The following is a 25,807-nucleotide window of genomic DNA, read 5'->3' as shown; positions in this document are numbered from 1 at the left end:
TGCTCAGAAACTGAGAGAATATTAGTGATAAAAAGAATTACGACTGAAGCTCCATGGGGTGAGAAACTTCAGGCAACTTCGAACTCAAACTGCCTCATGAGGCTAGAGCATAGAATACTTGTAGGTAGGTAAGGAAGAAGTTGGAAAACTGCATTGAGACCTCACTCAACAGCTGAGTTCCATCATAGTTACCAGAGTAGGGAGCACAGAAATGAGCAATAGCACCTTTTTCACTTAGTAAGAAAATTTAGTTATCTGGAATATTCCTGAGCACTTAGTTCAGCCAACTGTTGGTATTATAATGGGTATGTCTCCAAAAAGAAGGCAAAATGATCTAACAGGGGGGTTCAGAGACAGAGAGGTCAACCTAGAGAAAATACAACATCATAAGGCAAATGTAATTGAAGTCTTAAAGAATCATTGCTACATAAATACTTCCAAAGACATCAGTGCTCACCAGCCAAGTGATTTCCCAACAATATCCTCAATAAGCCTGTGGGACTTTAAGTACTATGCCCCAGAGACGGACATGGGGAAGATGACTGAACTACAAGATTTCTACCAATGTCACGAAGCAGGTGGACTATCTGAAATGCACACCAACTACATTTTTGACCATCACCGCAGGAAGATCGATCCAACAGACAATTGCACTGGTGTGTGGACATCCGATTCATACTGCTGTGTTCTAAGGACTTCCAAAATCCATTCCAGAACATGAATTCTCTTTAACATTTTCTGGAGTAAACACTGACCTATTAGAGATTCCCCACTATTATTAAGAAAGCAGAGAACAATAAAATATACCAAATGGCCCAAACCATAATACTCCGTTCCAGGTATCTGAATACTACCTAAAACCATTCCAATCAGTCCAACTTAGTAACTATTTAAAAAACAGCTCCCATCTGGGGACCAACTGACCAGGCATCGTGTTAGGTTCTTTACAGACTTTTTGTCTTTAACCCCTATTGTCTTGCGCAGACAGTATTATCATCCCAATTTCACAGAAAAAGAAAACATGGCTCAGAAGGCTTAACTCACTTGTGCTGTACACACAACGAACAGAAGATAGAGCTGGTGGCAGGGTCTTTTTGGCTGAGAGCCACCGACCCTACCGCTGGACAACACAGCCCAATACCAGCCACTTGCCCCAAAACAGCATTCTGTTAATGCCACCAATATTATTTTCCTGTGCTAATACCATGAGTGGGGCAACTGTGGGAACCCCTCAGGACTTATTTCAGACAGATAATTGGATCTCTGCACTTTATCATCATAATACTGCCATGGCAAACAGCAAAACCAATATAAATTTCAAAGGAAAGAGCTGTGCCAAATATTTCTGTGGCCCCATTTTTGTCTCAATTGCCTACAAAACGAAAAACTGGGTAGAATAATAACTATGTATTTCATTGGCTTGGGGGGTCAGAGAAACAAATTCCTTTTATAAAGCCAGAGGCAAGAAGTTAAGAATCTCCAAATATAATGCCTATACATTTTGAAGATCTCAAATTCCCTTTAAAAATCTCAAGAATTAAATTGCAATTTAAGATATCTATAAATAGCATGGAATTGAGCAAAATGCTACTGATTTAAGCCAAATGAGAAAATGAGCAAGAGGCCCTTTTGCTATCATTACAGAACAAAATTCTTTAGGGACTAGAAGCAGTGTTCTAAGAATAGAAAGAACATTTTCTCCCTGAATACCCACCACTCCCTCACTCCACTACACTTTGATCTTACATCTGTAGGCAGCTTTCTCTTTTCTCCCCCAAAGAAAAGGCAGGGATGGAGCTGGTGGAAAGATCTCAACATCTTTGAGTATTAGATGAGATAAAGAATAAGAAAAAGATCACTACTACAAAATACTTTCCATACTCTTGCCAGAGATCAACAGAGGCAACCAAGGCAAAGGTAGTCATCTGTTCAGTTCTTTCCCAACCCTCCAGTGCCATTTCTGCAGAACAGAGGACAGCAGGATATCAGGAAAGAAACAAAGGAAAGGGTCTAAGCACCACGGGATATCCACCTTATCAAGTCCCCGCTATGGACTAGACGTCAGGAATACAAAAGTAAATGGCATCTGGGATTGGATTTCTCTATTAAATACTCCCGTAGCGCATCACACTTCTTCGTAGCACTCATTACAGGATCACATGTCTGGCTTTTTAGCTACATGTTAAATCTTAAGAGACTTGGTTATGGAAATGTAAAATGGTACAGCCACTCTGAAAAACTGTAAGGCAGTTTCTCAAAAAAATTAAAAATAGATTCCCATAGGATGCAGCAATTCCATTTCTGGGTATGTATCCAAAAGAACTGAAAGCTGGGTCTTAAAAAGATACGTGTACACACATACTCATAGCAGTATTACTCACAATAGGCAAGAGGCAGAAGCAACCCCATGGTCCATGGACAGATAAACAAAATGTGGCCTATACATGCAAGGGAATATTATTCAGCCTTAAAAAAACAAGGAAAACCTATCACATGCTACAACATGGATAAAACCTGAGGACATTGTGCTGAGTGCAATAAACGAGTGACGAAAGACAAACATCCCATGCTTTCACTTATGTGAGGTACCTAGAATAATCAAAATAATTGAAAGAGAAAATAGAAAGATGGTAGCCAAGGGCTACAGGGTGGGGGTGGAATTAAGGTTTAATGGGAAGAGACTTTCAGTTTTGCAAGATGAAAGTGTTCTAGAGATTGGGTGCACATCGATGTGGGTATACAGATGGCTCCCAACTGACAATGGTTCAACTTAATGATTTTTCAATTTTACAATGGTGCACAAGCAATATGCATTTGGTGGAAACCATATTCTATTCTAATTTTGATCTTTTCCCAGGCTAGTGGTCTGGAGTGGGATCCTCCATCCAGCTCCCAGTCAGCCACATGATTACAAGGATCAACAACCCATATACTTATAACCATTGTGTACCCATTCAACGACTCTGTTTCTCATTTACAGAACAGTATTCAATAAATTACATGTCATAGCCAACATTTTATTATAAAATAAGTTTTGCGTTAGATGATTTTCCCCAACTGTAGATTAGTTAATTGTTCTGAGCACCTTTAGGTTCGGCTAGGCTAAACTATGACGTCCTGTGGGTGAGGTGTGTTAAATGTACATTCAACTTACATTGACTTTACAATGAGTTTATCAGTACATAACCCCACCTTAAGCTTGAGGGAGATCAATACTTAGCATTACTATACCCTCAAAGACAGTTAAGCTGGGCAAGGGAGCTAGCTGCCCTAGAATGGCGCTGCCAGAGACCGAGCAGTTCGGGACACAGCTGACCAGACTCTTGAAGAAATGCCAGTTGTCAGGCAGTGTGTTCATCACCCAGAAGAAGTATGATGGTCGCACTAAACCCATTCCAAGGAAAGGCTCTGTAGAAGGCTTTGAGCCCTTGGACAAGTGTCTGTTCAGAGCTCCTGATGGGAAAGAGAAGATCAGCACCATGGCGAGCTCCAAAGAAGGGAACCCGAGTTTCAGATGGCTGGCTTACTCAAACCTACCAGGAGTTAACACGGATGGGCTGAAGGAGGGGGCCAGAAAGAATGACAGCAGGAAGAGCAAAGCAGCACAGGGAAGGGTTCTAGATACCCTGCTTTCACCAACTAACCACCGAATTACTTATTTTTCCTATGGTTTTTACTGTTGGCCTCAAAGCTAGGTTTCTGGCTCCCCTACAATAAATTTTCAGGTGGGTTGAGGGTCATTTTGGATGGAAGAAGGGCTGAGTGGTTACAGGACAGTTGTAAAAAGCCAAGTTTATTTTAGAATTGGCTGATGGGTCTGTGTTGCATGGTTGTATATCCTGGGATTATAAAATCTCTGCATCCAGGTGAAGAGCCGTGGATCATTAAACTTGTATTTACCCACAAAAAATTTTTTTGAAAAATAGTTAAGATAGTAAATTTTATGTTACATATATTTTACCGCATTTTTTAAAATTTCCTAATCAAAAAGAGACTTGGAGCACCTGGGTGGCTCAGTCAGTTAAACAGATGACTCTTGGGGCACCTGGGTGGCTCAGTGGGTTAAAGCCTCTGCCTTAGGCTCAGGTCATGATCTCAGGGTCCTGGGATAGAGCCCCGCATCAGGCTCTCTGCTCAGCCTGAGAGAGGGAGTCTGTTTCCCTTCCTCTCTCTCTTCCTCTCTGCCTACCTGTGACCTCTGTCTGTCAAATAAATAAATAAAATCTTTAAAAAAAAAAAAAAAAGACTCTTGGCTTCGGCTCCGGTCGTGATCTCACGGCCATGGGATCCAGTCCCGCACAGGGACCCACGCTCAGCACAGAGTCTGCTTGGGATTCTCTCCTTGTTTCCCTTTCCTTCTCCCTCCCCATCAGCCCCTCCCCCTGGCCCAAGCACATGTGTGTGCTGGAACACATGAGCTTTCTCTCTTTCTCTCTCTCTCAAATAAATAAATAAAATCTTTGAAAAAAAGAGAGACACTTTTTTCCCTGTAGTTTCATTATTTAAGCACAGGTACTTGCATATGGAAGATATTTAACAAATATTTATTGAATGGATAGATGAATGGAGGAAGGGATGGATGGATGAAAGGACTGGACAGAGAGATGGGAATACGAACAGAAGACCGACATATAAACCAATAATTACTATGGCATGTCAACATAGTGAAGTGGACCCTGTGACTTTGAAGAAGGGAAGAGTCCCTACTATGGCTGATTCTGATATAGTATTTACCCTACAGAACTACTTTGTCTTATCTACCAACACCACACACACAGAAAACTTTTTTTAAGATTTTATTTATGTATTTGACAGAGAGAGAGAGAGAGAGAGAAATCACAAGTAGGCAGAGAGGCAGGCAGAAAGACAGGGGGAAGCAGGCTTCCTGCTAAGCAGAGAGTCCGATGCGGGGGCTCGATCCCAGGACCCTGACATCACGATCTGAGCCAAAGGCAGAGGCTTAACCCACTGAGCCAGCCAAGCGCCCCCACACAAAAAAACATAATAGAGATTTCGTTCTTTCGGGTTGAGTAATTTTTATTTTTTCTCTTATTTCTCTTTATCACCATATAATCTGTCTTTCGACCTAGATGAAATTAAAAGAGAAAAATCCATTTTTGTCACCTTTGCTCTTTCCAGAACCTCTCTTAATCCAAAAGGGTAATGTGAAATAAGGCTTACAATCAACACTGCCGAAGACGAAAGCAGGTGATAAGTTGCCTGCCCGTAAGTTATTAATCAGCTATCCTCCAGGGCGTAGTGTTACGAAGCTGTGTCATGTAATAAACAGCAGGCGAAATGAATTATCTCCATTTTCTGACTCTGAAGTGCAGGCATGTGCTATAAAACTAAATTGACATCTGTTAGCAGGCTTGTCACATGGATGGTTTTTTCCTGCAGAATCTGGAATAAATTAAATCTTAAAATAAAACTTGGAACAGAGAGGCTGCTTTACATAATTCCTTCTAATGGCGTGCTGATTTTAAAGAGAGGCTCTCACAAGAAATGTTTCATTATCATTTTAATTGCAAAACTGTTGAATGCCACTCCATGCTAGGAAATCAGTGTTTTTATAATGTCCTTATGTTTTTAACTAAAAAGTGGCAAGTGACACCTTCCTCGCTGGCTGGAAGATAAATCAGCTTTTACCTCCAAATAAAACCATGGCCACTTTTCCCCCAAGTCCCTGGAGCTTGTTTCATGGGTGGCTGGTTAAGCAGGGCACCTCTGAGCACTGGCATAGCTGAGTTCCCGGGTCAGAAATGGCTGGCCGGGGTGTGACCTCACAGGGTTTGTTCAGGAATACACTCCCTCAGAGGATTCACCAATAGATTAGCAAGTTCTGGGGCCTCTTACTGTCAAAAGGCATTAAGCACTTTCTAACACAAGAGAGAGGAACTGGCAGAGTTGCATGACCCGGTGAAACTGGGCTGTGTAACACTGAACAAAACATTCTGTGCAAAAGAAAGTCACATAGAGGGAAACCTTCACCGGTCCCGAAGCTTACAGCCCCTCTGCTCCCTCAGGACTCCTTTGGCTCCCCTTCCCAAAACTTTGCCAAAATGACAAAATCCTCAGACAACTACACCCTCCCCTGGTACACAGCAGAGAAGAAAACCAAATACCAGATCCCCAGAGGCTCATTTCCTGCAGGAGTGGAACCCTCCCCTTTTGTAATAATGGCAGGTGCCTTTGAAAATCTCAAAAATGCAACACTCAATCAAAATGCTTTGTTTTACATATCATAATTCTGCTCTCCTTAAAATTCTTCGTTCATTTCTCTCACCGATATAGCGTATTGGCCTGTACAACCTTCTCAAAGAGTCACGGCTCATATCCCACACCTTCTCATAGGAACAGCGAGGCACAGAGGACATAGGAACTCAGTGAAGAGACAGAGAAGGAGGCTGCAGAAGTGGATAGACTCTCAACCCCCTTCTTATTTAAAGGGTTTCCCACACACGAGGGGAGGGGAGATTTGCAAAGGGAAAGCTGAGTCCCTACAGCCCTCTCTACATGCTGAGGCCCCTCCCAGGGTGATCTTCCTATTACCTGGGTTAGAGTTGGGGTGGGTCAGTTGAAAAGGCAGCTTCCCGGGCTCCATGACAGACCAACTAAGTGAGAATCTCTAAGGTTGGTTCTGGCTTCGAAGTTTTTATTGTTGTTGTTGTTGTTGTTGTTTTAACTTATTTGACAGACAGAGATCACAAGTAGGCAGAGAAGCAGGCAGAGAAATTTGGCTCCCCACCAAGCAGAGGGCCCCATGTGGGGCTCGATCCCAGGACCCTGGGATCATGACCTGAGCCGAAGGCAGAAGCTCTAACCCACTGAGCCACCCAGGTGCTTTTGGGGTTTTTTTTTTAGAGATTTATTTATTTATTATTTGACAGACAGAGATCACAAGTAGGCAGAGAGGCAGGCAGAGAGAGAGGAGGAAGCAGGCTCCCTGCTGAGCAGAGAGCCCAATGTGGGGCTGGATCCCAGGACCCTGGGATCATGACCTGAACTCAAGGCAGAGGCTTTAACCCACTGAGCCACCCAGGTGCCCCTGGGTTCGAAGTTTTAATCAAGGTCCCTAGCTGATGGGATCCTTTGCTTATGCTGTTAATTTTGGTTTGTTTTCCAGTGTTACCAATGCTTACAGGGCAACCTGAGAACCACTCGGTTGTAGAGATGGGAGTGGGTGTCCAGACTCGGGAGCACTGCTCACGCACGACTCACCAGTCATGGCTTCTGCCCAAGGAAAACACATACCACTGCTAGATCCAGAGGCACCTAACTCGTTCTTCTAACAGGCTTTATAACCTGCATGCTAGCTAATTCTGAATGGTCTGAAAAATCACTACGAGCCCAGAAATTTGCTTCACAGCAAATCTTACCATTATAGATAAGTGAAAAAGGGTAAAAAGCCAAAACTCATTTCCTACGTGTTGAGTGCCGAAGTTCTAGACCCCCGTTCCCAAGCTGGTTTGTCCTTTAGGTGTACTACAGATTGATGGGGACAGAAAAATGTCTCTACATCTCAAATTGCAATTCAGGAGCGTAGCTGACTCATTATTCCTAAATTGCTACTGGCTTATTTCGCAGAAACGCAGGCTTGTCATGATTAAATAGCATTTCTGCAAGACGAAGTTGCCTTCAAAGACACAGAAGATACACACCTCTCTCTAGAAAAGTAATATAAACAAGTCTACACGGAAGACTGCTCTGGGCCCTAAAAGAGTCACCTGGATTTCTACCTTTACCATAGCATATCTTGTTGCCATGGTGTTTTCCATCCAAGTATCCTGAACGTCAGTGGCTAAGGCTTCGGGATGGTCTAGCTGCCACTTCGGAATTCTGCGGTGGGCTGTGTGAAAAGATCAAGCATCCAAACTTCATTACCTGCACGTTTTATTTAGGAAGATGCTGGGTAGAAAGTGAGGTCATGTACCTTATATATTTCCTGAGCACTTCCCTAGGTAGTTGGGATGAGAGCCTAATGATGGAGTCCTGCACTTAAGCCATATGCTCCTTCGTTAGGAACATACCTCTGACAGGCAGGGATCTAACTGGAGAGTAAACCACGAGTCACCTAGGACTGGGGCATGTCTGGGCCTTGAACTGGTATGGGAGACCACTGGGAGACATTTTTTTTTTTTTAAAGATTTTATCTATTTACTCAACAGACAGAGATCACAAGTAGGCAGAGAAGCAGGCAGAGAGAGAGGGAGGAAGCAGGTTTCCCACTGAGCAGAGAGCCTGATTTGGGGCCTGATACCAGGACCCTGAGATCATGACCCGAGCCAAAAGCAGAGGCCCCAAACCACTGAGCCACCCAGGTGCCTGGGAGACATTTTTATAAAGGAATGTCCCTCCCGAGGAAAAAACTTTGTTCCAAGAAACAAGCAAGTTTGAAACCGAAATCTGGTAGAGGCTGGCACAGAAATGGAAAAATGATCTGAAGCATAGGACATCATCAGTGCCTCATACCACCCTTGGCAGGGACTCAGGCTGAGGGTGGCGGACGTCGGAACACAAGGTGGTCCAGGGGTGTCCAGATGGCCCTGTCAGTTGAGTGGCAGACTCTTGGTTTTGGCCGGGGTCTCATCACCATGTCCCGGGAAGGAGCCCAGGGCCTGGCTCCCGGCTCCACGGGGGGTCTGCTTGGGTTTCTCACACTCATTCTTCCTCTGATCCTCCCCCCTGTGCTCACCCTCTCTCACTGAAATAAATAATAAAATAAAATATAAAATAAAATGAAATAAACTAAAATAAAGTGGTCCAGTGCCAGGCCTCTTGGAAGACACCCATTACTAGTAAACACCCTCTGCTCCTGTGTTACTCAGACTACCGTACAGGTCTTGCTATTCAAGGTATAGTTCCCCAAGCAGCAGTCTCACCAGAGCCTGAGAGCATGCCACAATGCCGCATCTCAGGACACACCCCAGAACTTCAGAACCAACGTCTGCATTTTAATTAGATTCCCCGGTGATTCACCTATACATTAAATATGAGCCAAAATGACATGAAATATGATTTAGGCGCTACAAATAAGCATTTCAAAATCTTCTGTTTGTTAGGTATTTTTAACATGTATTAGAAAACATAACTAAGCCACAGTTTACTCTTGAGTCCATGGGTACTACTTCTCCAATAATTCTAAGAAAGGTGAGTCAGTTTAAAGTTGACTTAAAGGAAAGTTTAAGGGAAAATGTACCCCCATGCCAAATACAAACCGAAAAGTTAGATTTGTAAGAGAAGGAGAATACAAAGGACATGAACTAAAACTATATTGGAAGGGGAGGTGAACCATGAGAGACTATGGACTCTGAAAAACAATATGAGGGGTTTGAAGCGGCAGGGGTGGGGGGGGTTGGGGTTGGGGTACCAGGTGGTGGGTATTATGGAGGGCACGGATTGCATGGAGCACTGGGTGTGGTGCAAAAATAATGAATACTGTTATGCTGAAAATTTAAAAAAAAAGAAAATAGAGGAATCTAGAATGATATTTCATATAAATATTTAACAGAACAAAACAAAACAAACAAACAAAAAAAACTGTACAGCAGAACTAACAGCAAACAAAGGAGAATTTAAGGCAAAGGAAATTTCCAGGAATGAAGAGTGACATAATATACCCATACAGAGAAATTTTCTTCCTGAGTCTACCATTTTCCATTTCCACCAGCAAAGCCGGAGTATTCTTCCCAAGAAGCCTTTCACTCTAAGGCGCTATCAACATCTTGTTTATAATTTGCTCAAGTAATAAGCAAAAGGAAAGGGAACGTTTTTGTGGCTCAATTTCAAAGCGCCCCTTCTCTGCAGCACAGCACCTGCCTACCTACCGCAGGACAGAACTGAGGTCTGGTGCAGGGTGTGGAGCTCCAGGCCCAGGGACTCAGGCCCCGCCCCTCCAGCGAGGGTAGTGGGGGACAGCCCGCCCCCGTGGGGGTGGAGGAGTCGGGGACCCGCCCCCACGCAGCCATCCCACCCGCGGCCCCAGGCCCCGCGCTCTGCTTCTGCTTCTGCTCCGTATTAATTCTCAGCAGTTTATTTAATTTCTCTACAGCACAGTGTTTACTTTCTACACGATCGCCAGCAAAGCTGTTCCGGGCCCCGGGGCAGCAAACAGTCCCAATTGTCTACGACCCCCTCTGAAGAACCAATTGCCCTTCAGTTTCCGCACAAAGCTTTCATTAAAAACTCTTGAGTTGAATTAGGTGCGGTTATCAATTTCCTGGGGAATCTGATATATTTTCCGAGAAAACAAAGAGAAAGAAAAAAGAAAGGCTTTCTATAAAATTTTGTGAAGACTTACTGAAAAACTGTTCATTAAAACTCTTTGAGTTTAAAATCATTTCTTAAAAGATTTTATTTATTTATTTGACAGAGATCACAAGTAGGTAGGGTGAGGGGGTGGGCGGGAAGCAGGCTCCCTGCCAAGCAGAGCGCCTGATTGGAGGCTGATCCCAGGACCCTGAGATCATGCCCTGAGCCAAAGGCAGAGGCTTTAGGCGCCCCCGAGTTTACAATTATTTTTAAGTCACACTGCGCTCTCTGATCGAATTCTCAAAAACAATCCATTTGGGAAGGATCGTGGTCCCTATTACACTGGCAATGAAACGGAGCACCAGAGCAATTAAATGACTCAATCGGTGCCAAATACTAATGAAAATAATAATAATAATAATTAACTAACTAACGTGAGAATGGGTGCTTCAAACGTCAATCACCGAGCTTCCAGAGGTAACCTCTAAGGCAGTACTGTTACTCATACGATCAATGGCATGGTTAAGACTGAAAGTAATAATTTCTCAATCAGCCTGGATCATTTAGGGTACTCTGTGTAATAAAGGCTTTAGGGGGAAAAAGCACACATCATGATTAATATGAGCAGAAATTTCAGACTCGATACACCCAGTCCTGTTCTGGAAAAATTCTTAAGCATCGTTACAGCAACAAGCACATCAGCAAGGAGAAGCCAGCTGATCATTAATAATGCTCCACCCAGGTGATAGGATTCCCTGCCAGACTTGGCTTTCTGGTTCTTCCACTTTTGCTGATGCTGCTGCTCTCACCTGATGCTTTAGAAATGTTTTTGATTTACAGCTGGCAACTAAAATTACCCAAGAGTTTTCAAAGCAGAACAAAAGCCCTATGCGTCTTTCTGTCAACCGCTCAGAGTCTGGCTTTTCCTTTTGGCCTGAGTAGCTGGAATCTACGGATGAATAAAAAGAAGAAAAATCACGGCTTCCCCTAGAAAACACCTCCTAACTGTATGAAACAGTTTTACATCATGAGGTGAAAATAACACAACAAAAACCCTTCTGGTTTCTAAAGTCGGTAGCAGAAGAAATGAGTGAAGAAGGCAGACTCAAGGACAGACATGTGTGTGAGAGTTTTCGACTTGCTTTCCCCGCCAGGGCTACCTCCTCTTTACCACTGTCCGTACACATGCAGGAAAATGAAAACAGACCTTGCCTGCTGCAGGCCAGAAATGAAGTTTCCTTTTATCTGGTACCACATAGCTTCTAGAGGCCTGTTCCTAATGGAAGCAATCACTCACTGATGGGTTTCATTTTTGCTGTTTTGTTTTAAAGCATTTGCCAAAACAAACAAACAAACCAAAACAATACCTAGGAAAGAATATCAGAATCTTTCAAAATCCTCCATACGGAATTTTTAAAAAATATTTATTTATTTATTTGACAGACATCACAAGTAGGCAGAGAGGCAGGAAGAGAGAGAGAGAGGAAAAAGCAGGGTCCCTGCTGAGCAGAGAGCCCGATGTGGGGCTTGATCCCACAAACCCAGGATCATTTTTAAAGCAGCAAATATATACTTGGCAATTCTGGCCCAGATCGCTTTCGTGTTCTTTTTTTTTTTTTTTTTGTGGTAAATATACATAACATAAAATTTACCATCTCAACCATTTTTAGGTGTCATTACTAATGTTTTTAATAAAAATAAGTAGCCTTAGGAATATTAAAAACATCCTTTAAAACATTTATCCTTTTTAGGTACTACTGTAAATATTTCTGCTGTCCCAGGAGCAGCATAAAAGATCTCATTAAAAGATCTCATGCTTCATCCTCAGCATAAAACTTTGCCCACTGTGGCTCCTACGGAGTTAAACAAACACAATTCCGGTGCATACCTAATTATTTGAAAACACATTTTCATAGGAAATGTGGCTTGGATGTATTTTATCCACGGGTCATTCTTCAAAGCCTTATTTTATCCTCACATTTACCAAATCTTTTGCTGAAATATTCTCCAAAAAAGCAGTCTCGACAAAGTCTATTCTTTGAAGGGTGAGGGCAGATAGGGCCAGGGAATAAAGAGCCTTAAGGAGGAGCAACAGGAGTCCCAAATGAACACAAAGAATCTGTAGCTAGCTGTCTGAATCACCAAGAGTTGACATATTAGAGAATCAAGCCTGTAATTTTCAGCTGTAAGGAAAAAAATTAAAAACAAACAAACAAACAAACAAAAAAACACAAAAAAACCCCCACAGGTCTCTGAAGGCAATAAGTGGCAAAAATAAAATAAAGTTCTGAAAAATGCTCCCACTTCAGTTTCTGTTTGAAGATCTTACCCCCCAAATCCTGTGTATGTTGCATTGAGTCTCCTAATCATTAAATGCTAGTTACTGTCAATGGCAGAACAAAATACAAATCAGTCGTTAATCACATGTTAGAAGAGCAGCAAAATTCTTTGAAGTGGTTCTTGAAGAAGCGCCTGCTGTCCAATTAAAGGGAGTTTAAAAAAAAAAAAATGGACGAGGAGCAAGAGGAGGAGGAGTAAAAAAACACAATGAGGAAAAGCCCTTGTATTAAAGATCAGGCAGGCAACTCAAGTTTAAAATTGAATTCCATGTACGCTGTTTTTCAGAAACACCCATTCTGGCATGTTCTAAATCACATGTCATCTCTGGCTGAGAACAGGAAGGTAAAATAGGCCAAGCCCGGGAAGGGTTGGCAAACCAACACAGGCCAACTACACTCAGGAGAACTATCTAGTATTTGCCTACAGAGTGCAATTGCCTCAGGTCTACACCAAAAATTTTGCTTTCAAGGAACACGGTTCAAAGACTGAGTTTGTTTTTGCTATCCATTCACAAGAAGACACTTGCAGAGATCTGACATCTTTCGACATAATTTTATCCGTTGCAACACACAGAATGTCCATTTCATTTTACAAAGTTCATTTTAATCAGACATAACGTATGTTCTGGCCTTCCAGAGCCTGGAGACTCAAGACAGTTGCTACAGCAGTGAGAAACACAATATGTGGGCGATCTCTTATCAAACAAAAACCTGGCCCCGATTACTTTGTATTTGGGATTGGCATAAGTAGTTTGCTCTATCTGAACATTTTAAGTCGATTGCCAAATGAAAATGGGCCTTTTGAGCCCCTGCCAGAAGTAGGCTTCTCACTTCCTTGCCCAGTCTTAGCCAAAACCCTAGCACTACCCAACAGCAACCGCGATCTACAAATCAACTTAAAGACCTCAATCTTTGCCAAAACTTTATGTCTACCGAGCTGACTCTATAAATAATGACGGGCGATCATCACGAAGTTTGAAACTGGATTCTCGACTGTCCAATTCTGGGTTTGCATTTTTTTTTCAAGTTCATGAGTCTGTTCACTTAATTTCATTATGCAATCAAATGAAAACTCTCACCTTGTGATGCCCAAATTCATTCAAAATGGTGCCCAGCTTTCTGGTGTTGCTATACGGGTTTTGGGCCGCCACAGCTGGGTGTGGGTCCCGCCAGTCGATGGACAAGCGGTGATACCAGAGGCGCTGACTCTTCAGAAGATGAGCCGACTTCACGCTAGGATCGAAACGATGGACTTCGCATCCACTGTTGGCCAAGCTAACCTCAAACTGTGTATCGTCACTCCCCAGCCTAGAAAGAAAGAGGATGGAAATCAGTAAGAACAAAGCAATACGAAGCAAAAGTGTTGGATTGACAAGACGATTCTCAGGCCAATTTTCTTACCCTTACCAAGCTTTCTCCTGTTTTAACACATGGCTAACTGCACACAGTCAATAAACCTTCTTCTATCACAAAAAGCATTAGAGCTAAGAGCTTCTGGGTATCAAGCAAGCAGAGACATCATCTGCTAAATGCAGACCAGCAAAGCACATGTTCAAACATGCAGAGGCATGCCAAATTAATTTTTTACAAAAATGTGAATCATAGCAGCAACGAAACAAGACGATCCAGTGATCTTAAGAGGCTTTCTCAGAAGACGTCAAAAATATGAGCGCTGGGATCTGTTCCCTTAGGGAGAGGTGCAGTTTGCTAATGAGGTACTTTGTCTCCATTCTAATGGCCACGATGCATGAGGCCTGACTTCCTTAGAAATGGAATGCGTTTTAAAATAGTACAGCTTCCAGGGCGCTTGGGTGGCTCAGTTGGTTAAGTGACCGCCTTCGGCTCAGGTCATGATCCTGGAGTCCTGGGATCGAGTCCCACATCAGACTCCCTGTCTGCTTTTCCCACTGACCCCTCTCCTCTCATGCCCTCTCTCTCTCTCTCTCTCAAATAAATAAATAAAATCATTAAAAAAAAATAGTACAGCTTCCTGGTGATGGGTATCGTGGAGGGCACATATCACACGGAGCACTGGGTATGGTGCATAAACAATGAATTTTGGAACACTGGGAAAAAAATTAAATAAAAAAAATAAAAATGAAAGCAGCAATTAGAACAATAATAGAGGAAATCAGCCCTGCCTTATGAGGACATTTAACATATCAGAAGATGTCCTACAGGCAACTACCTATGGGTTTACCTTAATTGACCTCATACATCAAAGAGCTGAATAAATAAGGTGTGTTTGATGATAATAATGCTAAACAAAAAATAAAATAAAATAGTACAGCTAAAGAAAAGGCAACTCTATGCGGTTCTACTCAAGAAATAGAAGAGATACCTCACTTAAAGTCACATCAACAGGAGGAAGAAATTTTGAATTAGCTGTACCTACGAACGCAGTATGTAACATATCATGCAGAACACTCATATAATTAACACATTTTTAATTTACTCTGTCATATTACTCAGACGTATTTGGTGGAGTTATATTCATCACTTTGATTAAAGCATCAGTTTGGATGAAAAAACATGAAATTAAATGAAAGAGGATTATTTTTTTAAATGGTGATTACAGCTTCTTTGCCCGAAATACTATATTTAGATGTGATTTAAGATACCAAAATCTCCCAGAGTATCTATAATACATCGACCAAACTTGAACCCCATGCAGAAATGCTTCGTTCTCTTAGACTTTACTGTCTCAGATTGTTTCGTAATATGGAAACATACAAACTCACTGGCTAACAATTATTTACCTGATTTTAGTTGACTAAAATAAGTCTTCGGCACAGAGGTCCTCCCCCTAGACATTCTGATTATACTTTTTCTTGCCTTGTTTTCTCTTCACTTCTACTACACTGCTTTTCCCCTCACTGGATCCATGGCACGTTAACCTTCTGCTGTCCCTTACCTGTAATTCTCTCTACCCTTTTGGCTAGAAGATTTAGCACTCTTCTCACAAACACTACCATTCCCTTTACCCGAAAGATACTGTTTCCTAATTTTTATCTCTTATCGCACTCACCCAGATCAGCCCATTGTCATCTCTATCCTAGTGTCCCCCCAATTTTTCCATCATCTAATCCGGTGTGGCAGACTGACTTGCTGGCTCTAATTCTTCACCCTTCATCCATACCACTGCCATGCTCTGCTCATCATGGGCAGGGTGTCCCTTCCTGCCCCTTTTTTGGCAGGATTTTTTGGCTTGACCACATGATTTCCTTTTTGGAAGGAACTGACAGTATACCAGTCCTGAGCTCAGGCTCTAAGTACTTCTGTCCACTCTCTCATATCATGCTCATGATGAAAACTTGCTGTCTCAGGAAAATACAAGACATGAAACGTAGAGGTACCCCAGCCTCTGTGACACCACCAGCCTTCTGTGAAAAACAGAACTGCCGTTGGCCTACCACACCTTGACGAAAGTCTCCCAGCTAAGCCCAACCTCAATCAACAGAAGCCCAGCTGATTTGGAAACATATAAGCCGTAATAAATAATGGTTTTAAGCTACTGAAATTTAGAGTGATTTGTTATACAGCAATAGCTAACTTATAAACCTGCCATGCACTGTATGTCTAAGAATTGAATAAGAATGACAATACATTATTTAGTAGAGAGATTTCTTTCTGTATAGATCAGAATGTTGCCAAATTCACCTGGCCCAAGGAATTTTTCACTTAATTGTATATGTTGAAACTTAGATGAGCAAACCAGTGTTTTATGGGTCATCTCATGGAAAATGGCAGTTTTGTAACTTTACTAAGAAAACACTGTATCAAGAAAGTCCTCATTAAATATAATTTGTATGTAAACTTTCTAGAGTAGAGAAATGTGAATAATTTCTTTCTCTGAATTTTCAAAATAGTTTTCAAGGAAACATTCTCCACTCTAAACCATGTGTTTTAATCAAGACTTCAAAAAAATTTAAGAATTAAATTAAGCACATACACTTCTGTAACTAACTTTTTTTAGTAAGGCACTTTATTGTATATTGGTATGTTTTCAATTTAAACTAATTTTTATAATGAAAAAATAGCAATACTCATAGAAAGCGTTCAAAGAAATAGATAGAATGAAAAGCTGAAGTGTTCTAGCCCTAGAAATTTTGGCCACTAATTTCTAGAGATAATCACACTTAGCAATTTTTTGTGTATCCTTCCAGAAATTCTCTGCACACGTACAAATGTTCTCTACCAGAGACACCATAAGCACACACATACATATTTAAGTTCATCATCATATAGTGAGGAACTATTTTGTACGATACCCTAAATAAAATGAAAATATTGAAATTTGTCCTTTTGGGGTTAATTTATGTTACTTTTACTAAATAAAATACATTTAAGATGTAAGTGTACTAAATTGGAAAATAATAAACAGTGCTCACTGAATCAGGGTCTGTAATTCTTACTTTCATTTATTCAAATGGTACTTCTTCAAGTTTTTATTTAAATTCAACTTAGCTAACATGCAATGTAATATTCTGCTTATTTCTGAATCCCATGTGCTGTGCAATGAGATGATGGCTGACCGACAGATCTATAAAATGCTGCTCGAAGTGAGAGAAAACTAGAAAGTTAGGTAGGGTCTGGAATTCCCAGAATACATAGTACAGTATCCAACACAGCATGGGGCAGGCTATGTTTCACTGTCCTATTTGTGTATATAAATAAGTATTTATAAAGCACTTTAAGGGGCACTTGGGTGGCTCAGTCAGTTAAGCATCTGCTTTTGGCTCGGGTCATGATCCCAGGGTCCTGGGATCGAGCCCCATGTCAAGCCCCCTGCTCATCAGGGAGTTGGCTTCTCCCTCTCCTTCTATCCCTTCTCCAGCTTGTGCTCTCTCTCTTGCTCACTCACTCTCTCTCTCTCTCAAATAAATGCTTTTCAAAAAGCACTTTAATATGTTTAAGGCATTATACTAGACACCAGAGACAAATAGATAAATAAAATATAACCCTTGAACTGAAGGTCACAAGTCTTAATGAAGAAAGATTTCTTAACAAATAACTATAGGAAAATAATGAAATAACCAAAACAAAACTATTAGTTACAGCAAAAATGTACTTGGTCTGTAAGAAAATCATTTTCTGCTCTTATTTAACTCGAAAGAGAATTCACTGTACAAAATTCTACTTTATGGGAATGTTCTACTTTATGTTTATTCCATGAAGCAAGAAATGTATCTCATAAGGCTCCTAACTCATGATCAAAGAGAGTTGTTCCACTCCCTGCCGCCACATCTGCATTCCAGGCAGCAGGGAAAAGTAGGAGGAGAATGAAGGTCACATCCTTTCCTCTTAGGGCATGGCTTAGACGTTGCACACAGCACATTCACTCGTATCTCACTGCTCAAAGCTAATCATATGGCCACTTGGAGCTTCAAGGAAGGCTAGGGAATGCAGTCTTTGGCAAGGTGCCACAAAACTCACTAGCTCTGTTACCAAAGGAAAAAGGAAAAATACATCCAAGAGAAGTAAAAACATATGTCCACACAAAAACATGTACATGAATGTTCACTGCAACATTATCACAAGAGCCCATAAGTGGAAACAACCCAAATAGCCATCAACTGATGAGTGAATAAATAAAATGTGGTATATCCATATAATGGAATATTATTCAGCCATTAAAAGGAATGAAGTAATGATACCTGTTACAAAATCGAACCTTGATGCTAAGTGAAAAAAGCCAGTCACAAAAGGCCACATGTTGTATGCTTCCATTTATATGAAATGTCCAGAAAAGGCCAATCTACAGACAGAAAGTAGATTAGTGGTTGCCTAGGGCAAGGGGTGAAAAGTGGGAAAGGGGTTGGAGAGAAATTGGGAATGACTGCTACTGGGTTTATAGCTTCCTCTTTGGGGTGACGAAAATGTTCTATATTTGACTGTAGTGACCGGAAACCATTGAAATGTATGTCTCAAATGAGCGAACTATATGGTATGGTATGTGAATTATAACTCAACAAAGTTGATACAGGACAGGTTTCTAACCAGATACAGGAAAGGTTTCTAACTATGACCACTGAGGCATAAGGATGGGAAGAAGTGACACAATTGGACAACGGTGTCCCCAAGAGTTTCAGTAACCCATTCTTCAACCCTGCAGGACCCAGAGAATCTGGCCAAATGGTGATCTATTATGAGCTCTAATAGATAATTAGGTTATCTGTTATCTAATTATTGAGGTGATTATGATTAGATCTGTAAACTGGCAGCTACTAGACGGGGGTGAATAGGTTTTTTGGAGCATAAATAACACAATAGTAGATAAAAAGATGTTATAATTAGTTTTGTTAAATAACATTTCATAAAATGCCACGATTTCATCTAAAACATATATTCTCAGCAGGGATGATATCACCCCTAAGGGGGCGAAAACCCATTCTTGGGAGCCAAGAAAACCTCCCCTTTTTACATGGAAGGCACAGATACATACATTACACAAACAGATATACAAATTATCTATGCCATTAAAATTTCATGGGGCGGGAGGTGGTGATTAGGGAAGAAATTATCTAAAAGGACTCTTGGGTCCATGATTTTCTGATTTCTCATTCATCTACAGCAGAGCGCCGGCTGTGTTAATTGAACTCCTACAAGTTGAAAAGGTTTGGCTCCGGATCTCGGTCATTCCTCGTGAAATGCTCATGGCGCCCGCAAGTCCCCGCTTTCCCACCCAAGATACCGGTTGTTGCCTAACCACGTGTCATCTACCGAACATTCTTCTGTCTCGTGCGGAGAATTTATGCCTTGAAACCAAATGGTGCCACCTACCAGAGAACAAAAGAAGAGATTAAAAACATGGACTGGGGCGCCTGGGTGGCTCAGTGGGTTAAAGCCTCTGCTTTTCTCATGATCTCAGGGTCCTGGGAACGAGCCCCGCATCGGGCTCTCTGCTCAGCAGGGAGCCTGCTTCCCCTCCCCGCCCCCACCCCCGCTGCCTCTCTACCTACTTGCGATCTCTGTCTAATAAATAAATAAAATCTTTAAAAAATAAAAAATTAAAAAAATAAAAATAAAAAGATGGACTTATGCACGACCCTTTCTCAAGTTCCCTCTTCCACTCTCACGTCTACCCCTGAAATAAGAGTCTTTGACACGCAGGATAAAATAGGTGATTTTCCCCCACTGGCCTTAGCTATCACCCCTCGCACCCCACCCGCACCCTCCCCCTCACACAGAAGACGCTCAGGGCAGCCCCCAGCTGAAGAGGTCAGGCAGAAGACATGAGCACCGAAACCCACAGCCCCTCCTTCCTCTGCTCCTCCCCCTTCCGGGGACATAACCTGCCTGTACAGCACCTTCCCCTATCTTAACTGGTCTCTTCTACCCCCATTTCAAAGTTAAAAAGGATCCGATTTTAATTCTCAGCTGAGCTTCACCCAGAGTACACACACTCTCCCAGAGAAATGCTTTTACATTAGCTGCAGAAAAAAAAAAAAAAAAGTCTGACTCCTCGTAAAGATGATTCCTCCTCTAGTTCTTGGGATGGAGGAAAGGCATGCAGTCCTTGTCTTCTGGTCCTCTGTACTCAGATCCCTTTCCCCGTGTCTAGGAAGGCGACCCCTAGCGGTGGCTTTATCTGCCATCCTCGGTGTGCCAGGATGACATGGTCTTGCTGCTGCCACAGCCCAGGAGCCCAGAGCACAAACTGGGCTGGTGTGGGGGCCCCGTGACCCACCTGCCCCCTGCCCTCCCTGCCATCTCACAACTGCCCCCCATCCTCCCAAACCTGAGAACCCAGGGCCCACATTCCCTGTTCTTGAGCCTCATTTCAGGACCACCACTTCTGGTCTGGGTCTCTGTCTTCCCTCAGCATCAACTGAAATGTCAGCGGGCCATTTACCTGCCTCCAGACGAGCAATCCACCTGCGAAGGGGGCAGGCTTATCCAGACCCTGTCCTGAGTCACAGGGCAACCTCCTTGTTCATCCACAACCCAAAGCATCCTTCCTTTACCCATCGGAAATATTGTCTTTAACTTCCAGTCTTCAATTAAGCATTTTTCGGTTTTGAGTCAAAGTCGGCCCTTATCATCTAGTCACGTCTGTTCTCTGAAGAATTCAACTATCCCTATCTGCTCTTTAGAAAGCTGAGTTTGAACAGTGAGCATTTCAATGGAAGTTAAGAAACTACCTTTTTACATGAAGTCATCTGAAATCTTAGAGCAGGATTCTCTTATCAAATGGCTCTGAAGTATTAGAAAGCAAAAAAGGAATTTTAAAGCTCTCTCCCCTCAACAGCTTTCCCAGTTCTCATTTTACTCAGGGATATGCTTTAAATGAGATTATCCCAGGGTGTAAAATAATATGTAAAATATAAAGGCAGTTCAGAGCAAGAAAACAGGACCAAGCTGAGCTCTCCAATTTGCATGTGGTACTATGAAATTATTTTTATGACCTACTTTCATACATTTTTAACATGATAGAAAATAAAGTCTACTGTCAAAACTCCCATTCTTTCTACAAGCTAGAAGCAAAGCTGGTAGGCTCCCTTCTGTTCTAATGGCTGAGGAACTAATTTCCTAAACCTTTGCCTCCTGGTTTAAATCACAGCATAACCAGCGTCTCTCCCTAGTCTCCTTATCTGGTGCAATCATTTATGTTGCAAACATGTATTGAGTGCCTACTGTGTGTACAAAGCCCCCCTGATACGGACTTCATTGAAGCCATAGAAGAACATTTCCACTATCCTGAAACTCTTACCTGAAACTTTCATTTTTACAAAAAGTCCACAATGACTGCAACTAACAATTCTTGTTTGGTAGAGTTTGACATCGATGGTGAACCTCTGGGCACATACACAAATGTAGGCCCAACCCCCGCCCAACCCCATCATCTAGGATTCACACTGACAGTTGTCATTCACGTGCCTGAATGTGAATCACAGAAGTGATGAAATCTATCAGTGAGAAGAAAGCACAAGTCACCTGTTAAGGTCCCCAGCACTTCTGTAATGGACGGCAGCGGTCCTGCCTAAGAACCTCATCACACAGCTTCCACAGAGAGTCTGTGGAATAGGGTGTCCCCAACAAAAATAACTCTTTTCTGCCTTTTTTTTTTTTCTGAGACACATATTTGTAAGTTCAGGTCTGGATGTGAGTACTGCTGTAATTGGTGAAATAGTCTCATTACTTTCTATTTGTCCTTTTATAGAAAACTCTCCAAATCCATTTGTGTATTTAGGTCACTTTCGGCCTGAATACCGGAATATTAATATTTCCCGCAGTTCTGACAAAATCACACTGTTTTCACAAGAATTCCCTTTTCTTTCTTTCTTTTTTTTAATGTAAAGTACACATGGATTTACCATGGGCACAAAACATTCATCTTGGGTCACTCATCCTAAGTATGTATAGAATTTCCAATATGCCTGCTGTTCCTTCTCTTCTTAATTCTTAATATTTTCTTTGTAATAAGGACGTTGTAATTCTAGCTGGAAATCATTGGCTTCACCAAGAGGACCATCCTCATCATGCTGAAAATTGAAGTTGCCCACTTACTAACTAAGTGTAGGTCATGGGAGAGAAAATGGCCCCAGCCACTTCTGGTGACCCGCAAGGGCAGTGCTCACAGTTACATGACAGCCAGCGGGGTCTGAAATGCTGGCAGGAGGCAAAGCCCAGCACCTGTTGACCGTGCGTAACTTTATGTTGCCGAAAAAGCCTTCGCCACTCGCAGGAGTGTTTTGTGTTCTTCTGCTATAAAAGGCACTTACCCTAAAGAGTAGAGGCGGCATTGCTTGTTGCGGATTTGATGCACTAAGCCAAACCTGTCATCAAGACAGACTGACCAGGGCTTCTTTGCAGGGCTGGCATCAGTAGCTAGGCTGTCTGTGCTCATGTGATTGCATGCAATCTGTAAGGATTGGAAATCAATATGAATAACTTAAAGCGATGGATGATAAATGGTAGGTAGGGAGTTATGCTCCCCCAGTCCCTGAAAGCTGTAACAGGAGAGTTATGTCCTTCTCCACTGCTAACTACTCCTCTCCTTGGGGAAACACAAGACTGCACCAGATATTCAGAGGAACTCCAAATATTGGATTAGAAGAAGCCTTGTGGAGACTATAGGTAGGTTCAAAGGGAAGTTAAGGACTACTGTAGCTATACAGCACAGAGTACACAAGACAGACCAAGTTAGGAGCAAAGGTGGCAGAGAGGAAGGGTCTGGGAAGGCTTTGCAGAGGTGTGTTAGCCTTGGAGGATGAACAGAAGTTGACCAAGAAGCTGAGATTAAGAAAAGAATTCCAGACAAGGAGCACGGTGCTGGCAAAACACAGAGGTCTGTAACCCACAGTGTTCTCACAGGAAGTTGTGAGATACGATTGTGGGCAAGGTCTCAGAAGGATATAGATTATCAATTCCTAGTCTCAGGCAGATAAGCTGGGACCACCGTGGTCCAGAAAGATAGCATGCACTATCCCAGGTAAACAGCTGATCAAGGGTCAAGTGAGATCTGTTTGTCGTCCCTGCTCCCCAAACCGTATTCTTCATGAAACACTATACTAATGAGTTTCCTCCTAGGGGAGAAGAGCAAGAGCCCCACGCAGGAAGGAAGCTCTGCCTGAGCTCACCAAAGCACTTCTTTTAGCTCATCTATCAAAATTAGATAAGGAAATCAAAGGGAACATGTATCTAAATCAAGCAGAAGCAAGTCTCTGATTTCAAATGCATATAAAACAAATATACTGTATAATAAGGAATTCTGATTTGTGTTTAAGGCTGGCACAGTGTGCATGATGGAGGCTGCTGGAACCAAAGGAAGCAGGTTCTGTGGCCAAGATATTCTTCTGGGGCCCATATGACGTTACAAGCATCAGTTTTCCCCTGAACCCCTCCGAACGCCCATCATCACCATCGCGCTCCATGAATCGGGCAGCAGCTCTGGCTGTCACATCACGGACAACAGAGCACTGCATGAGCCAAGGATGTTCTCGGGCTCCTTGCTCTGATTCACTGGAAAACAGAACAGCAACTTATTTTCTTCTGAAGAAGATAATCTAAGTTTGCCCAATTCTTTTATTTAATGGAGCTTCCAAAATTCTAATCTGAAAAGCTTATATATACATAGCCTATTCAATGCACGCGGCATCTCCCTGATCTTGCCGTCACCTAGGGCTGCTGACCTGACAAAATCATCTGGCACTATTTATCAGAGATAAAGGAGAGAGTCCATTGCTAGGAACTGGACATTTTAGAGGGAAGCTTGAAATGTGAAACCCTGTAGATGTATTCTTTTCTCTCAACTGAGGTCTTATCACTCTTTAAAGGGAAAAAATAGTAACAGTGGAATCAAATCTTCTCTCAAGTAACTATTACAGAATACGTTGATTAAGTGGGTGCATCAACATGTTAATGTGTACAATTCATTTCCTCCTGTTCTCCCACAGATAAGTGGAAATTATGCCTCCGCCTGCCCACTGCCTAGGCCCCACTCACCCAGCAAGGGAGGAAGAACCGCTAATCTAATTAATCAATGTTCAATGTGTTTACTGGGCCCCTCTTACTAGTGGGCGGGTTACAGTGCCTTAAACATCGGCACTGTCCCTCTGCCACATGCTCTGCCCCCCATACACAGCCAGTTGGGCAGCTCTATAGGCCCCCAGAGCACAGCCAGACCTCCTAAGCCTATCCCATTTGTTCTAGGGCAGCCTCCTAGAGTACTTTCATCAAAGCGGCTTGATGATTCCCGTTTCTTTGTGTGTACTCTTCCCTAAGAACCTTCTTAATCAGAACAGGGTATGGACACTCACAGGTTCTTGTTCCCAACTGCCTCCTAACCCCACTGACACTGGTAGTGTCAGTGAAGGTGAAGTCTCACCTTTCCCGCTGTGTTTCCCAAGGTGTGGTCCGCCTACATCCTGCTGGACCCGGGAGGTACTTGAAAATCCAGAGTTCTGAGTCCCACTATGGATCCGTAAAGTCCGAATCCTTGAGGTAGAGGCCTGGGAACATGCATTTTAATACACTCCTCCAAGCCATGCTTCTGCTGGTGGTCCTGGGAGTTTACAGACGCCCTTGTGTAAAGCCCCACTGAAATGGTCCAGCCCGGCCTCACCTGTGCCTTAGCCAACTCAGGGAGGAGGCTACACTTGGGCCAGTGCTTTTAAAAAGAAAACAGCAACCCCTCCAAACCTACCCCCAGCAAGCCAGCAAGGTGGGCAATGACACTTAAGGCATGTCCTCCAGGAACCAGATAAATAATAAAGGTCAAGGTTCGGGGCTTTGAGGTTCAGCAGCCCTTCCTTTCAATGTTGGGGAGGAGAGTTTCATTCTATTAAAGGTGACACTTCAAGCGTTTCTTCTTCCACGGATTTCATCTTGCACAGATATATCCCTGTTGGAAAGACATTCTTCTCCGTTCAGTCTCTCTGCTAATGTTGACCTTTCCTCTCCTAGCTCAAAAATGTAACACAGGAGTGTTTTCCATTTTGGCCATTTATTAACCATCTCACCTGAAGACATTGGCTTTTGAAAACAACCAGGAGGAATCGGTAAAATTCAGCTCCTAAAAATTAATTAAATATTGATTTTTCAAACGTTCTCGTTAAGATTTATGGCCAGGGCTTCAATAAACTCTTGCAAGCAAAATAATCGAGGCCAGTAACTCCTAGCTAAGCTCCAACTCCAGTAACTTATGTTCTTTCCTTCTAATTCCCCTTGTAATTTTAGCAAATTAGGCCTGCACAAAGGATAAGAGACTCCAGGAAAAAAATAGTTTCTGAAATGCATTTTAGTTATTTAACTTAAAGGGATTCATTTATTTTTTTAAGATTATTTATTTCCTTAGTTGGTTTTTTTTTTTAATCTCTCCATTCAATGTGGGGTTCGAACTCACAACCTCAAGATCGAGAGTCACACGTTCCACCAACTGAGCCAGCCAGGCACCCCTTAAAGGGACTAGTTTACTCTCCTTTCAACTGGTATCCCAAAAGATAGAACAGACTATCTGGCAATGCCTAAGTAGAATCTGGCAAAGGTAGCCCTTCAAATTTGGGAACTTCTGGCAGAATCACTTCAGTGATCAACTGTATGTATACGCAATACCATTATTTTGAAAAGCAAAATTTAAGGAAAGAGTGGTATTTTTGTTGCTTTTATCCCAGGGTATACGTGTGTAGCAGTAAATATAATAGATATGATTGTTATAAAGTTGTAAAGTTTGCATCTCCAGGACTTGGATTTTTATGTTATTCTCACAAATAGAC

At 42.3% G+C, this 25,807-nt stretch overlaps 2 protein-coding genes across 5 annotated transcripts in view; one reads left to right on the top strand and one right to left on the bottom strand.

The window, feature by feature from the left end:
• Positions 1-25,807, bottom strand: part of METTL24 (methyltransferase like 24) — a 144,355-nt gene that overhangs the window by 81,599 nt on the left and 36,949 nt on the right. For all 4 annotated transcript variants that reach the window (XM_032338822.1, XM_032338819.1, XM_032338821.1 and 1 more), the window contains exons 3-4: positions 22,316-22,455; positions 13,670-13,898 (exon numbers count right to left, since the gene is read on the bottom strand). In XM_032338822.1, coding sequence (XP_032194713.1) covers positions 13,670-13,898; positions 22,316-22,455 — 369 coding nt within the window. The remainder of the gene's footprint in view (positions 1-13,669; positions 13,899-22,315; positions 22,456-25,807) is intronic.
• On the top strand, positions 3,276-3,705 carry LOC116588118 (signal recognition particle 14 kDa protein-like). The gene has a single exon (XM_032338823.1). It carries the CDS (start codon positions 3,276-3,278, stop codon positions 3,693-3,695), a length of 420 nt encoding a protein of 139 aa, XP_032194714.1. The 3' UTR covers positions 3,696-3,705.

The sequence above is a fragment of the Mustela erminea genome, chromosome 4, assembly GCF_009829155.1.
Source record: "Mustela erminea isolate mMusErm1 chromosome 4, mMusErm1.Pri, whole genome shotgun sequence".
Taxonomy (NCBI): Eukaryota; Metazoa; Chordata; class Mammalia; order Carnivora; family Mustelidae; genus Mustela; species Mustela erminea.
This window is presented reverse-complemented; position numbering and strand designations above follow the sequence as displayed.

Coding starts and splice junctions, on each gene's coding strand:
- LOC116588118 (XM_032338823.1), top strand. CDS start 3,276: ATGGCGCTGCCAGAGACCGAGCAGTTCGGGACACAGCTGACCAGACTC.